Here is a 16,218-nt window from a genome sequence, read left to right on the forward strand (position 1 = left end):
GGCCGGGGAAGCCTGAAAATTTGGGATAAATGCTTCAATAGGAAGCCGCTTCCTGGGAAGCTTAGAAGTCGGCTTTTACAAAGACGGGGAAGGTAGAATCCAAGGAGCCTGAAGTCCAAAAGTTGGAAGTTGGAAGCTAGGGCTTTCCCAAGATGGCCAGCCAAAGGGAGACACATTGTCCTTTTGCTGCTCAACTGCGCATCTTCTTTTGATTTGCCAAAGGTCTCGTGCTTACCCTTTAAAGGAATTAATATATGGATGTTTAAACAATTTTTAATGAATGCTCCCACAACATTCATGGATTGTGTACGATGGAGATCGAGAGAAGTTTAACATACTAGACTCCATCAATGGTCTTAGTGACCCATTGAAATTTGACCTCGCAGGCCGGGCTGTGTCAACTCGTGGGTGCCCGTAAAAACCCAAATGTAAGCCCCTATAGTCCGATATTTTTCAGAAAGTAATGTTCGGACTACATCATAGGATGATCTAAACCGTTCCTGCGATGGAACACAACGTAAATAGGTTGTGCCCCAAAAATCATTTCCATAGGATGAACTTAGCCCTCTAATCTATAGGGGTTTCCATAAATAATAATATGCATTTCCTCCATAGATCAAAGGGCTAGGATCATCCTATGGAAATGATTTTTTGGGCACAACCTATTTATGTTATAGCCCATCATCACATGGACGGTTTGGATCATCCTATAGTGTGGGAATAAAAACAGCAAAAAAAAAAACTGGGTGACCCGTGGCTTCATCCGGCCCATACGGGTGGGGTGTGGGTTCACATAATAGTGACCCGTATGATTCCGGGTCATTTGTGATGCGGTCCGTACCACCCGGACCCATACGGGTTGGGTGAAACCGGCCTGGCCCCACCCATTTGCCAGGTCTAATTTGGACTGTTCATTTTAATAGTGGGGCCCCATTTTAGATGAGCCATAGCCCAAAAGCATAAAAGTCAATCCTAACCATCCAAACAGAAATTTTTTTGAGCAATGACCGATGCTATTGGGGCCCACTAGATGAATGGCCCAGATCATTATGACAGCCGTCAATATTGATGGTAAGATGTAAGAGTGGCTTAAATGAATGATCCATATCATTGTGACATCATGTGGGTGGGCCCGGATCAAGCTTCGTAAGTCCATTACTTTGCACGCCCCGAGATTTAATATGGTGTAAGTGATTTTTTGGGCACAATCTATTTACATTGTGGCCCATCAAATGGATGGTTTGGATCATCCCTCACAGCATCGGATGATTCAAACCATCCCATTTGATGGGCAATAACGTAAACAGGTTGTGCCGAAAAATCACTTCCAAAGGATGATCCTAGCCTTCCGATCTAGGTTTGGATCATTCAATGGTGGGCCGTACAATATATTTTGAAAAATACATGACTACACCGCCTTACTCCTCTCACTTTACCTTCCAAAGAAGGAAAACGTGGCGAGTTTTACTTCTTTTTGTTCGAGGAATTGGATCTTCATGCCGAGTAATTGGCGTGGGGTATCTCCGTAGCAAAGAGTAAAAGAAGGTTCAGTGAGTTTTATATGAGGGTTTCTGGGATGCAGTAAACTGTAAAAGGTATAAGTGAGAAGAATAAAGTGACAGTGGAGTTGCAGAAATTGCAGGACCGACCCCATTTCCTTTGCAGAAACAAGACAAAACCAAGAAAAAGAAGCCCAAAGAACAAGAAGAAGAAGAACACAAGTTCTCTTATCCGCCATGGTTGGGGCTTCCAAATTCAGAAAAGCAGCAAGAAAGATCGCCCTCCCTTGTGTTGCATTCTCACGGAGACAATCTGAGGACGATAACCCAGTAACCCAAAATGTACGTTCTTCTCCTATTCAAGGGTTTATACATTATCTTCTAGGTTTTGGGTTTCAGTTTTTTCTTCTTCCCCTTGCTTTTTTTCTAGGAATTTGGTGGAATTCTGTTCAAATAGCTCAAGATTTTGATTTTCTTTACTCTTCTTTTTTTTCCAGTTTGTAATGTATTATGAATTTTCTCTAATTTCCCGAGCAACAAATGCCTGTTTCTTTCTCATTTTTCCTCTTTTTACTGTTTTCCTTTACAATACAAAAGCCATTTTCTGTACTTAATTTTTTAGGATCTTTTTTTTTCTGAAGCCAATGTCTTTTCTTTCCTAAATTTCCTTATCTTGTTTTTTCTGACTCCCTTTGTCCTAGATTTATTCGATTTTGACCCCATCTTCGGATATGAGACCATACGAAAAATCTCTTTTCTGGGGTTTTTTCCCATATTTTTTTTATTTGTTTTGCATATTTTAAAAGTTGGAGGAATTTTTCTTCTATTTGTTTCAGACATCTAGCACTGCTATTTCTTCTAAGCGAAGGGATGTCTCAGAAGCCTTAGAGGAGGCAGAATCCAGCGGGTTGGCAAAGGTATGTTTTCTACAAAGATATAAACGAAAAAAAATGAGAGAAAAAGAGCACAACAACACCAACAAAAGAAAAAAAGAAGACAAACAACAAAAAAACATCTACATGATTTTAAGAAAACATTACACATGGGGTTCATTTTTTCTAATTGATCAGAAAATAAATCAACTGTATCAAAAAATATTATACATTTCTTCAAAATTCTGCTGTTTCTTCTTCTCTGCTAATTTGCTGAGAAATCAAATTCATGGTCTTTGAGAAGCATGAAAATTTTAGCTCATATTAAGAAAGTAAATTGCTTTGTTTTGAATTGTACATTTTCCTTATTTTTGCTCGATAACAGGGCTGAGTAATGACTTTAATTGGTTCCCTTGAAGTGCCAATGATCTTGAGGGGATCGGTTGGCTAAATACGGGGCTTCGAGGGACTCAGTTTACTCTGGGTCCTCTCTCCCCATTGATGTGAATCTGCAATCTATTTTTGCTCTAAATATAGTTAAAGTAATGACTTTAATTGGTTAATGCACAACTTAGATCATCTTATTTTTGCAGAACCTCTGTGCAATATGTTTAGAGCCTCTGAATTGCGGCCCAAGCCCAAGCCTGAGCCCCAGCCAGGCTATATTCACCGCCCAGTGTTTGCATTCCTTCCACTTCATATGCATCTCCTCCAATGTCCGCCATGGCAGTGTCACATGCCCCATCTGCCGAGCCCACTGGACCCAGCTACCCCGCAATCTAACGCCCCCTCCCTCTCTCCCCTGCCACCAGAACGATCCCATCCTTCGCATCCTTGATGACTCCATTGCCACTTTTCGAGTCCATAGACGATCCTCTCTTCGCTCTGCCCGATATGACGATGATGACCCTGTCGAACCAGACCCAATACCTATCAACCCTCGACTCCGCCTCTGTCTCATCCCCGTCCCACAAGCTCACTCGAGCTTTCCTCCATATGGGCATCCGCCGGTACATCAATTCACTAGCTCCTCGTCTGTATCACAAGAGTGTATTTCACCAAGTAGGCAGAAGCCATATCCATGCTTGAATAGAGCTTTTCTGTCCATAAAACTAGCACACCAACAACCAACTGACCTGGTCTTGGTCACCACCACTAATGGCCCCCATCTGAGGCTTCTTAAACAAGCCATGGCTTTGGTGGTTTTCTCACTTCGTGCTGTTGATCGCTTGGCCATTGTCACCTACTCATCAGCTGCTACGCGTGCCTTGCCACTGAGGCGCATGTCGTCCCATGGTAAGCGAACTGCCCTACAAGTTATTGATCGTCTCTTCTATCTGGGGGAGGCAGACCCGAGTGAAGGACTAAGGAAAGGAGTGAAGATACTGGAAGACCGCACTCACCAGAATCCTCAATCTTGTATTCTGCACTTATCTGCTTGCCCAACGAGAGCTTCTTACCTTGGTCGCGACATGCAAGTCCCCATTCCAATTCATTGCTTCCATGTCGGTTTTGGCTTTGGCACATCGAATGGATTCGTGATGCATGAATTCGAAGAGTTCTTGGCCAGATTGCTTGGAGGTGTGATCAGAGAAACCCAGTTGAGGATTGGGGGAGATGGGCTGATAAGGTTGGGTGAATTGAGGGGCGGGGAAGAGAGGAGGATTCCATTAGACTTGGGTGACTGTGGCTTTACTTGCGTGGGTTATAGCTACATTGAGGGTGGCGTTGAAGACTGTCTTAGGACTGGCGAAATTGTAGTAGAGATTGGGGAAAAGGAAGAAAGAAGTGATGATGATGATGGTGAAGTGGGAGGAATGGATTTGAGCATAGGTGGAAGGAGTAGCAGCGTTGAGAGGTGGGAGTATCATGATCCTTACATGGCTAGACGATGGGCTAAGCATTTGCATGGATATAGGCTGTGAGCCTCCCATCAAGAAATACAACTGATCATTTCATCATTTGAGAGCAGTTCAGATTTTCCTTTCACTTCTGTTGATTAGAGACCTGTTCGATTTAACAAAACAAAATGAATTTCGAGTTTCACTATGTTTCAGTGTGTCTGACTTGTGCCAGTTATGAGCATTTCAGACAAACGTGATGGTCCTATCAATGAAGAATAGAAGGAAATTAATACTATCTCAACTGGTCCGAAACATCCGTGTTAAATACAAGTTTTTCTGTAAAACAACTTGATTTGAATTTAGGATTTTCATATAGAGGAATCTTACTTCGTGCATGTGCAGATATAACCCAGTGTTTTTTGAAGGGGGATCTCATGTCTGTGTTCTATATGTCGAGAAAGACAATGATGTACATCATAGCACTTTGCATATGATGAGTGGATCCTTGATTTTTTTTGTGAGAATTTTATTGAGTTTTATTGCCCATGTGGTGTTCAAATATCCATTCACGTTGATTTGAATTTAGGATTTTCATATAGAGGAATCTTCCTTCGTACATGTGCAGATATAACCCAGTGTTTTTTGAAGGGGGATCTCATGTCCGTGTTCTATATGTCGAGAAAGACAATGATGTACATCATAGCACTTTGCATATGATGAGTGGATCCTTGATTTTTTTTGGAGAATTTTATTGAGTTTTATTGCCCATGTGGTGTTCAAATATCCATTCACGATAGCATGGTATCAAATTCACCATTTGAATTTTCATTACTTAATTGAAATAACAAACCAATGCATTCAATGGCAAGTTTAGTGTACATGAATGACTGAATGAGTATTCACTGTATAATGGTTCAGGAGGGCAAATGATAGGAGCTACTGAAAGCATGACAGAGGGATAGGAAAGAGAAACATAATAGCCATGAACGAGCATTCAACAATAGTACTTATCCTTGCTAGATGGTTAAATTACATCAATTTTTGCAAATTTCTTGGTTCCAAGTCTTAAAACAAGCACATAAGCGTCTGAAATTGATTTTCTAGAAACTCAAGAACATGGGCAAGTAAGTTCGCAAACCTCTATTTGTCTGCTAATGTTAGGCACTCTTAAAATATTTGAAACGCACCTACGAAGAGAATTCAATAAAAAGTGCTGTAAGATTTAGCTAGGAGTTGAGGAAATAGAATGAAAACAAAGCAAAAAGTAACACTTACATGCTTTGGTTTACAAACTGTGATGCTCAAAGCCATATGAAGCATTCTTTTCTTTCTTTTTTGAGAAATAACGAAACATTTATCAATGTAAAAGCCGAAGTACATCATGGGGGACAAAGTGTCCCACCAATGCAAAGGTTTTACCGTGAAATCCCAAGAACACAGCTCCAAAGAAGCATGTCCCAAATATGAAGTTTTTTTTTTTTAATGGTTTCCAAATATGAAGCTTTGCAAATCAAGGTTTGGCTTCAGACCTTTTGGTCATCTGTTCTTTGTGATTTCTTAATGCTCCGTTTGGTTGCAGGAATTTTTTTGGTTCTTGGGACTTTTGTGGAATTTCCGCAGTTTGAATATTAGACTGTTCACGCAGTAAAACTTTTAATGGAAATGTTTTAATAAAGTTTGATGAGGACATAAAAATAAAAATAAAAGAAAGGTTGATGAACAAGAAGTAAAATGTCAATGAATAAATGTTCTCTGGCTGAATCAATATATTCTCCCATGTACTGAAACCAATTGTGCCGACAGATTTACTAAAGTCACCAACTTGCTTGGAAGCTGAAAGAATAGAGAAGCTTGAAAGACTTACTCAACTTTCCTAAATTTGAGGACCCAAAGCATCTTTGAAAGATCCCAAAGGCTGACCAGTGCATTAGCAATCTGCAGGCAAATTATCTGAGGGAGTAAGAAGAAGTGAAATAGAGGCCTACAACTACGTTTATGTACTATATATCTGCATACTTAGTGAAAAAAAAAAAAAAAAAAAAACCTTACCTAGCATAGGTATATACATATGTACTTGCATGAACCTGTGAACACGTTAGTACTAAAGCACATTCACATAGCCATTTTAGTTTTAACTGAAAGGTGACCAGCTCTTGCCTAGCAGTTTTCACTTAACATATCAATGCAAACAACAATGAGATCAAGGGGCATCGAAAATAAGAGTACTTTTAAGTCTTCGCCTCACACATGATCTGGGCATTCAAACTCATACTTGAGGTTGGAGTTAAGCCAAACACTAGTTAGACAGGACAGCACCTACCAACATCTTATTTACTCATCAGGTCTAGGACCTCCCCAATATTCTACAAAATTACGACAATGAGGGTATAAGTTGTGATTTGGAAAACTAGCAGGCTAATCCATCTTCCTGAAACATTGTCCCCACAAGTAAGGGTATATTTGATGCTATTAGTACCAGCATAGTATCAAATGTCTGCAAAAACATGTCAGCTGGCACGTTTTCATTTCAGTGGCTGCTGAAAGGATATTCACCGGAAGTAAAATCGTTACAAAATTTCGACCGAAATTTCATTCATGTCGATGACGTCTCGATATCATTTTGGCCTTGTCAACCTAAGTGCTACGTATGTAGTTCGTCTACATGTTGAAATATCAATCGAGATCCATAAAAAGCTTTTGCTTCAATATTTTTGAAGGTATGTGCTTATTTTATTTTTTCTTTGTTGCTTGTTTCTTTGATTAAGCTGTAAATAGCCCAATTAATTGTTATTTGATGCATTTACATACGGATTAGTGCGTAGCTTTTTATTTTTTATAGATTTAATGTTTTGAACTTTACAAAAAAAGGTATATTTTTGAAAAAAAAAACTTATCATATATGCATTTTAGTTTCTAATTTTTTATATGTGAGATATCTTGACTGATCTACCGATTGATAGTTGTTTTTTTACTTCAAACATTAATTATTTTATTTATTTTTGTGAGAAAATCCTTAAACAATAATGATAAAGCAATGGAAATAACTTTTTCTATGGCCAAATTCTTTAGTAAGGTCCTAAAATTGTGATATTAGCTATAGAACATTGTATTTGAAGGGCAATGAGAGGCAAATGCCCATGTTGGGTACCACCAGCATGCCTTAATATGGTAGGAGATTTCAGTTACTTAATTGGGGGCAAAAATTTGACTGCACAAGTGCACAAGAACAGTCTGCATTTTAAAGCCTTACTGATGGTGTACGGGTGTGGTTATTTGGCTTAAAGTCATGGATATGCTCCCCATTGATGCGAGTTCAAATTCCCCCAGCTTACCTGATGCGCGCGGTTTACAGGTGATTGCGCGCATCCATAGGGAATAGCCCCACTCTAAAAATTGGAGTGGGGATACGCTATGTCATCAAAAAAAAAATGATCCTAGTCTTTTTTCTTTTTTCTTTTCGAATGGTAACTAATTAGTTCTTATAGATTGTAGATGAAATCATGGATGATGGCAGTGCCAGAATTAGAGCCGTCCATAGGGATCAGTCCAAATTTTGGATGGAGGGAATAAGTGGAGAAAGAGGTCTAGAAAGACATTTACGAAATTTCAAATATCTATCCAATTTTTTTCAAGGTAATCACTTAGAATTTTCCCTCTAAAAATTGATTCTTAAGTGTTTATTTTGGATATTAGTAGAACATTGATTTTGAATGTGGGAACCAACACGGTTCACAAGTTTCTATTGGATATGAGAGGAACTCTGTTTTTAAAGGATCTGTTTTTAGAGGGGTTATTGAATATAGCATAGTAATTTTGTTTAATTTTATAAGTAGACTAGATATGTTTTACATTCTAGTGGTGCCATGCAGCATGTTGTAGCTGAAACAATAAGAGCATGATTATAGATTTAACTGGCATTTTAACTTCAGAAAATCCACTCATTCCATATATTTAAAATATTTAGTCCAGACTTTAGAGTTTAATCAAAAGCTCATGTCCTTATAAAGTAAAAACAGTAAGTTAAAAAGGGGGAAACAACACTTTAAAACCTCTAATAATGAGGCATTCTGAAAAGTTTTTCTTTAATACAAAAAGTTAATAACAATTATTTTAAATTTTTTTTTTTTGAAACTTAATTATTTTAACCCCATTCATCAGGCTGAAACAAACCATATTCACATTTTGGTGCTAAATGTACCAGTTTGTGCCTCAAATCCTGGCTAACCAAACCGAGTAATCTTCTGTGTGCTTTTGTTAAGACCAAAGTTATACGTTAATTATTTTGGTCTTAGTTTTAAAACTCAAATGGAAGCATGGCTTATAGCACTTTGTTTGGTAACTATTAAGTAAAATAGAGTGTTTTTTTTTTCAGCTTGTCTAGTTAGTATACGTATACAAACTAAAATGGCCTAAATTCAAAACTTACCTTAGTTAATGCAAGTTTTAGCCTAGGTATACAAACTAAAATGGCCTAAATTCTAAACTTACCTCAGTTAATGAAGAGAGCCTCCCCTTCTGCTAGTCCCATTTTTATCCATTAAATCATTTTTGTATTGCTGTATCAGCCATTTTTGGGAGATGAGTACTCTAGAAGAGTCTAGTAAGATTACAGTTCCTAAGACCGTTGATTTTAACAACCCTCTATTCTTGCATCATTCGGATAGTCCCGGCACTGTGCTTGTTTCTCAAGTTCTCAATGGAGAAAATTACTCCACATGGAGCAGGGCCATGATCAAGGCCCTCAATAACAAGAGTAAGCTTGGATTCATTGATGGTTCATTAAAAAAGCCAACAGATCCAAAAGACGCAGATTTTGCTCAATGGGTTTGTTGTGATAATATGGTAAACTCTTGGCTTCTTAATTCCCTCTCTAAGGAGTTAGCAGCTAGTGTCATTTATGCTGAAACAGCATATGAGATTTGGACAGATCTTAAGGAGCGATTCTCTCAAACTAAAGCTCCACGAATTTTTCAAATTCAAAGGGACATTATATCCCTTGCCCAAGAAAAAATGTCTATTGCAAATTATTTCACCCAGCTGAAAAGTTTTTGGGATGAACTTTCAGCACTTCGACCCATTCCAACATGCACTTGTGGTGCTCAAAAGTTGTTGCTTGAATACCAGCAACAAGATAAGATGATTCAGTTTTTGATGGGCTTGAATGAGTCCTATTCAAGTGTATGTGGACAGATTCTACTCCTTGATCCAGTTCCATCCATCAACTGAGTCTATTCACTTGTAGTACAAGAAGAGAGGCAACGAGAGGTCTACTCTACAAACTCACAAGTCACAGATGCTGTTGCGTTTTTTTCTAACTCCAATCGGAATCAAAATTCCTTTCATCTCACTCAAGGCATCGATAAGAAGAATTCAAACAAAGGTTCCAAATGGATGAAGCCTACTTGCAAACATTGTGGCTGGATTGGCCACACCATTGACAAATGTTATCGATTGCATGGATATCCTCCGGGCCATAGACTTTATAAAGCACAACCACAAAGTTCTGCCAATCAAGTGGTCGCTTCCAACAATGTCACTCCTAGTGCTGAATCATCTTCTGACAGTGTTTTTTTCACTCCCGAAGAGTACCACAAAATACGTGCTTTAATCAACAAGCCACAGATTAACTCACCTCAGGCAGGTAGCAACCATTTGGCTGCAAACTTAGCAGGTATGTCCTTGAGTTTATCCTCATCTCTTAATCAAGTTTCTTGGATTATTTATACCGGAGCCACAGACCATATGGTCAGCTCTGTTTCTCTCCTTACATCCGTATCTTCATTGGGTTCATCCACTGTTAAATTACCCGATGGACGTCATGCTCCAGTTATGCATGTGGGTATAGTTATTTTATCACCTTCATTGGTCCTCACGAATGTCCTATGCGTACCTTCCTTCACTTTTAATCTTATCTCTGCCAGTAAACTTACTAAAGTCTCCAATTGCTCATTAACTTTTTTTCGGATTCTTGTGTCATACAGGACTGGTCTTCGAGGATGACGATTGGAGCGGGTAGAGAGCGGGATGGCCTGTACTATCTCTTGAGTCCCACTAGCACAATTTGTAGTTCTGCTTGTTCAGTTTCTTCCTTTGATCTTTGGCACAGATACTTAGGACATTTGTCAAATAAGTGCCCGCATTTCTTGTCTCAAACAGTACCTAATATTTGTGTTTCTAATGAACATGTTTGTTCCATTTGTCCACTTGCCAAACAAACACGTGCACCATTTCCTTTAAGTTCCATTACTTCTGTTGCACCATTTGATTTAATCCATTGTGATATTTGGGGAGGTTACCAAAATTCCTCTCTTAGTGGTGCACGTTATTTCTTGACTATAGTGGACGACTACACTCGCAACACATGGGTTTACCTTATGAGAGAGAAATCAGAAACTAGGCAAATCCTTCAGTTTTTTGTTAACTTAATTGAAAACCAATTTGATCAAAGGATAAAGCGAATCCGCTCTGATAATGGCTTAGAGTTTAACATGAGCAATTTTTTTCTTGAAAAAGGAATTATACATCAACAAAGTTGTGTTGCCACTCCACAACAGAATGGGGTCGTTGAGCGCAATCACCGCCACCTACTTAATGTCGCACGAGCATTATGTTTCCAGGCTCATCTACCAATTAAGTTTTGGGGCGAATGTATACTCACCGCTGCATATTTAATCAATCGAACTCCCACACCAATTCTTTCAGGTCAAACACCTTATGAACAATTATTTCATACAAAACCGTCATACTCTCACTTAAGGGTATTTGGATGCGTTTGCTATGCTTCAACTCATGCATTAAAAAGGACCAAATTCGATCCTCGAGCTAAGCGTTGTGTTTTCCTTGGATACCCCTATGGTCAAAAGGGTTATAAGGTATATGACCTTGAGACACAAAATATGTTTGTGTCTCGTGATGTCATATTCTATGAAGATATCTTCCCTTTTCAGACAATTCCAATAGAATCTTCCAACATTGTCTTGCCATTACCAGTAACGGATTGCACTGAATTTCCCATCACCAGAACACCAATCATCAATAATGATGCGCCCAACATGACGCCACCAACCTCACCTTCACCTCCTCCTCCATCACCTCCTACACGCCACTCCAAAAGACAAACCAAAGCACCGCGCTATCTCCAGGACTATCACTGTACCATAGCCGTGCAACCTCTCCCCAATTAGTCACATACCTCGACGACCGGCCCTCAAGCAAGTACCTCTCACCCTTTGTCTGATTACTTGTGTTATGATAATCTCTCCCCATCTTATCGGGCATTCTCTGTAGCAATCTTTTCTGTCACAGAACCTAAGTTTTTCCACCAAGCTGTTCATGATCCCAAATGGTGTGAAGCCATGGCGGCAGAAATAAGGGCCCTTGAGGACAATCACACTTGGACTCTCACCCCTCTCCCTTCTCATAAAAAACCCATTGGATGTAAATGGGTCTACAAAATTAAGTATAACTCTGATGGCTCTGTTGATCGCTATAAGGCGCGTCTTGTTGCCAAGGGTTATAGTAAAAACGAGGGCTTGGACTACCAAGAAACATTTGCTCCTGCTGCCAAATTGGTTACTCTTCGTACCCTATTAGCTGTGGCTGCTATCCAACACTGGCATCTACATCAGTTAGATGTCAACAATGCTTTGTTACATGGCGATCTAGAAGAAGAAGTCTACATGCAACTACCTCCAGGTTTTTCTTGTCAGGGGGAGACACGAGTTTGCAAACTCAATAAATCATTATATGGTCTTAAACAGGCATCTCGTCAATGGTTCGCCAAACTCTCCACTGCATTAATGGATGCAGGTTTTGTTCAATCTAAGTCGGATTATTCCCTCTTCACTCAGCTTTCAGGATCCTCTTTTACAGCCGTGCTCGTTTATGTTGATGACATCATTCTTGCTGGAAATGATCTTTCTGCCATTACTACTCTCAAAGCATTTCTCAACAGTCGGTTTAACTTGAAGGACCTTGGAAATCTTAAATATTTCTTAGGCATTGAGGTAGCTCGTTCAAAGCAGGGCATACATCTTTCTCAACGCAAATATGACTTGAGATCTTGGAAGATACAGGCTTTCTTGGCTCGCGACCAGTCACATTCCCCATGGAACAAAATCTTAAATTGACATCCTTGGATGGTGATCTCTTGCCCGATCCTAGCAGCTATCGTCGTCTTGTTGGCCGTCTAATTTATCTCACAATTACACGCCCAGACATAGTATTTTCTGTGCAAATGCTCAGCCGATTTATGGACAAGCCTAGACAGTCACATCTTGATGCTGCACATCGTCTCCTCCGATATATCAAGCAATCTCCCGTCAAGGCATTCTCTTATCATCTTTTAGCTCTCTTCAGTTTACGGGCATTTTGTGATTCTGATTGGGCTAGTTGTAAAGACTCACGAAGATCTACCACCGGATATTGCATCCTGTTAGGCTCGTCTCCTATCTCATGGAAATCCAAAAAGCAAAGCACGGTCTCTACGTCATCTGCCGAAGCCGAATATCGTGCAATGGCCACCACCTGTTGTGAAATCACTTGGCTTCTTTATTTGCTTCGTGATCTGCAAGTGACACATTCTCAACCCGCTTTAATGTTTTGTGACAATAAAGTTGCCTTGCACATTGCCGCCAACCCGATATTTCACGAACGCACCAAGCATATCGAGATTGATTGCCATATCATTCAAGAAAAGATTCAGGCGGGCCTCCTTCGTACAGCCTATATTCCTACTCATGAACAGCCTGCCAATTTATTCACTAAACCTTGTCGTGCTGCACAATTCCATACACTCATTCGCAAGTTGGGTGTGCTCAACATTCACACTCCAACTTGAGGGGGAGTATTAGGAAATAAAAATGGTTGTCAAAGCATATTGGGAAAGGCTTGGAATATGAAATGGTTGTCACAGCATATTGGGAAAGAATCAACTTGATACATAGCTGTATCCTCACCCAGATTACACTGTATATTCCATGTGTATAGCCTTTCCTCTTCTGCATCAATTTACGTCCCAAAATTGTATAGTTTCTATTCTTTTTTCCTGCAATCACTATCCTAATTATAGGATATGTGTTACTCTTTTGTATATATACACACCAACTAAGTGAATTAAAAGTAATAGAGAATATTAAAATCAATTCTTTATTCTGAGATTTTTCACAAACCTCATACACACAACACACACTAAGAAAACATTCATATTTCATGACTAGGAATCTATATTCTTATTTACTTAAGTATAAAATATCATATTTGACATTATTTTCAAATACCCAAATGGCTCAATGTCATTTTTCCAGTTGCCTAACTATTTGTTGTTCACCAATTCGTAATAAACTCATACGAGTCAGTGTCGACTCGCCCGAGTCGCGTCTAGACGAGTCGATTCCTAGAGCTTGAGAGAATGACGACTTCTCCAATTTAACGACTCAACTCGCCCCGAGTCCGACATCCATGTCTGGGCGAGTCAATTCCGAGTCACAACACAAATCTCAAACCATCCCAAATTTAACATTAACAAATGAAAAATGAAGCAGTAAGTCATAGAACCCTACACAAAAGAGATAGTGTCTGAACCCATACCACAAAAAATCTAAGGTTTCTAAAACGGATATAGGAATTAAAAGGCTTCTTCAACTCGAACTTGGAATCAATAGAGAAAGAAAGAGAGATTGTACCATCTTCTTGTGATGTTGATATTATCTGCTGTGGCGGCTCTTGAAGGGCATCGTCACTGACATGGGATCATTTTACGTTGCAGAAGTTTATAAAAGAAATACTCTTTCAAAATTTCTTGTTTTACCACTGTTTGATTACAAATTAATAACAACCCAGTTGAAATTTTACTTAAAGAGGGCCTTCAATCTGTATTGATATCCTTGTAAGTATGCAATAATCATATATAATTAATTTCCCTCAAATTATGGAAGCTAAAAAAAAGTTCTCCATTATTGGAGGGTCCAAACAGTTCCCTTGTTGGGCGTTGTGCCCCAAAAATCATTTCTATAGGATGAGCCTAACCTTCGGAAAATATAGGAATATCTACATATCAGAAGGTTAGGATCTCTTATGAAGAAGACTTTCAAGGCACTATTTAAGTCGTACCCAATAAAAATTCACATGTAATAAGGGTCAATACATCAAAAAATACGGTGAGCTTACATTATTGGAGGGTCCAAACAGTTCCTTTGTCGGGCCGTTGGGCCCCAAAAATCATTTCTATAGGATGAGCCTAACCTTCGGAAAATATAGGAATATCTACATATCAGAAGGTTAGGATCTCTTATGAAGAAGACTTTCAAGGCACTATTTAAGTCGTGCCCAATAAAAATTCACATGTAATAAGGGTCAATACATTGAAAAATACCGTGAGCCTACATTATTGGAGGGTCCAAACAGTTCCCAAGTCCAAACAGTTCCCTTGTTGGGCCGTTGTCCCTCAAAAATCATTTGTATAGGAGAAAATATAGGAATATCTACATATCAGAAGGTTAGGATCTCTTACGAAGAAGACTTTCTCAAGGCACAATTTAAGTCGTACCCAATAAAAATTCACATGTAATAAGGGTCAATTTTATAAACAAAATCTGCTTCCAAAGTCCTTCCACGGGCCCACAAAGAAAGGCATGCAAGAATAAATGGCAATTTGATTAATTAAGATGTGATTGATTACATAATCTGCGATGAGAAATTCCTAAAAACCAATGGAAAAAAAACATCTTTCACAACTGGGCCTCTAATATTCCATGGATTATTTTTTTCATGGTTGCCCAACATGCCCTGAACAACGAGCAAGTTTGTAAGGAAGAGATCTAGTATGCTAACATGGAGACCAATAAAACACGCTGTTAAGTAGCTTTCAAACTCTATTGGTGCAAGTGATGGGGACACATGACAAAACAAAAGAGTGGTTGCCCTTTAGTGGATCCCGCAATGTTTTGGCCGGTCCAACTATCACCTTCCCTTTTCTCTCTCTTAAGAAGTCATAAAATCCAAATTTTGGTGGCCTGTTGTCACCCTAGCAGTGACATATCTAACGTAAGGACACAGGGTAGGCATCCCATGTGGAAGGCATGTGTGCCATAAAAAAGGTAATTTGAGAATCCAATGAGAGCAGTGAGACCATAACTTCCCTTAGCTCATGTAGGGTATGGATTTTGCATTCTTCAAATATAGGTTTCTCTCCAAGTCTATAGCCACTTAGATTTAGGAAGGAATGATGTTGTATGAGAAGCACATGAGATGCTTAATCTGCACACACCCAGATCTAGACCCTTTAATTGGTGGTTTGAAGCTTTATCCGAGCACAATCTCCCTGAGACTGGTGTGATCTAGACCCTTCGTTTCGTGGTTCCTGCCATGAGATGGCATGACACTAAAATTACCCTTAAATATGATCTAAATTGTATGACCACCAGCTTGAAAAATGGGCAGTTGAGAAAAAGAGAAGAACATTTCTCCACGAAGCTCTATGATTGAATGGTTATAAATGTAATTTGCATATTGTTTAAAATCGGATCATGACCATGGTCATATCACGAGGGAAGAAGGTACATTTCCTTTTGAAAAAGCAGGAGAGGGATGTTTTATTCATTATATGAGATTTTTTATTAAGAATTTGTATTTATTAGTGCAACCAAGATAACTTTCTATTAAAAAAGGGATCATTGCAATAATTGGTGAGTGGCTTACTTTGTCCGCTAATGGTCACTTGAGACGCAAGAACATTGTTGATAACACGGGAGGGTGTGGCTCTTTGGCGTAAAGTCATGGGTATGCTCCCCAGTGACGAGCGTTCGAATTCCCCCTTGTTCAACCGATGCGCGTGGTCTACCGGGTGCCTGCGTGCATCCCTAGGGACTAGTGCCGCCCCACGAAGTGGGGTGGGGATACCCTATGGCATCAAAAAAAAAGAAAAAAAAAGAACATTGTTGATAGGGCTGCAACTCGAGCCGGGTTTTACCCGACCCGCATCGACCCGACCCGAAAATACCCTGG

The 16,218-nt window shown here is 39.4% G+C and overlaps 1 protein-coding gene and 1 long non-coding RNA gene across 2 annotated transcripts; one reads left to right on the plus strand and one right to left on the minus strand.

The window, feature by feature from the left end:
* The first annotated feature begins 1,445 nt into the window (after positions 1–1,445).
* Positions 1,446–4,759, plus strand: LOC143856727 (E3 ubiquitin-protein ligase WAV3-like). Its single transcript, XM_077367007.1, has 3 exons — positions 1,446–1,841; positions 2,336–2,416; positions 2,965–4,759. Exons 1-3 carry the CDS (start codon positions 1,737–1,739, stop codon positions 4,294–4,296), a joined length of 1,518 nt encoding a protein of 505 aa, XP_077223122.1. The 5' UTR covers positions 1,446–1,736; the 3' UTR covers positions 4,297–4,759.
* A 542-nt stretch (positions 4,760–5,301) lies between these two features.
* Positions 5,302–13,997, minus strand: LOC143856359 (uncharacterized). The gene is made up of 3 exons (XR_013238173.1): positions 13,899–13,997; positions 6,080–6,150; positions 5,302–5,402 (listed from the first exon to the last, which is right to left on the minus strand). It is a non-coding gene; the product is annotated as an uncharacterized LOC143856359 (long non-coding RNA).
* Between the last annotated feature and the right edge of the window lie 2,221 nt (positions 13,998–16,218).

The sequence above is a fragment of the Tasmannia lanceolata genome, unplaced genomic scaffold, assembly GCF_043159265.1.
Source record: "Tasmannia lanceolata isolate RefF3 unplaced genomic scaffold, GAP_Taslan_0.1 ptg000023l, whole genome shotgun sequence".
In the NCBI taxonomy this organism is placed as follows: domain Eukaryota; kingdom Viridiplantae; phylum Streptophyta; class Magnoliopsida; order Canellales; family Winteraceae; genus Tasmannia; species Tasmannia lanceolata.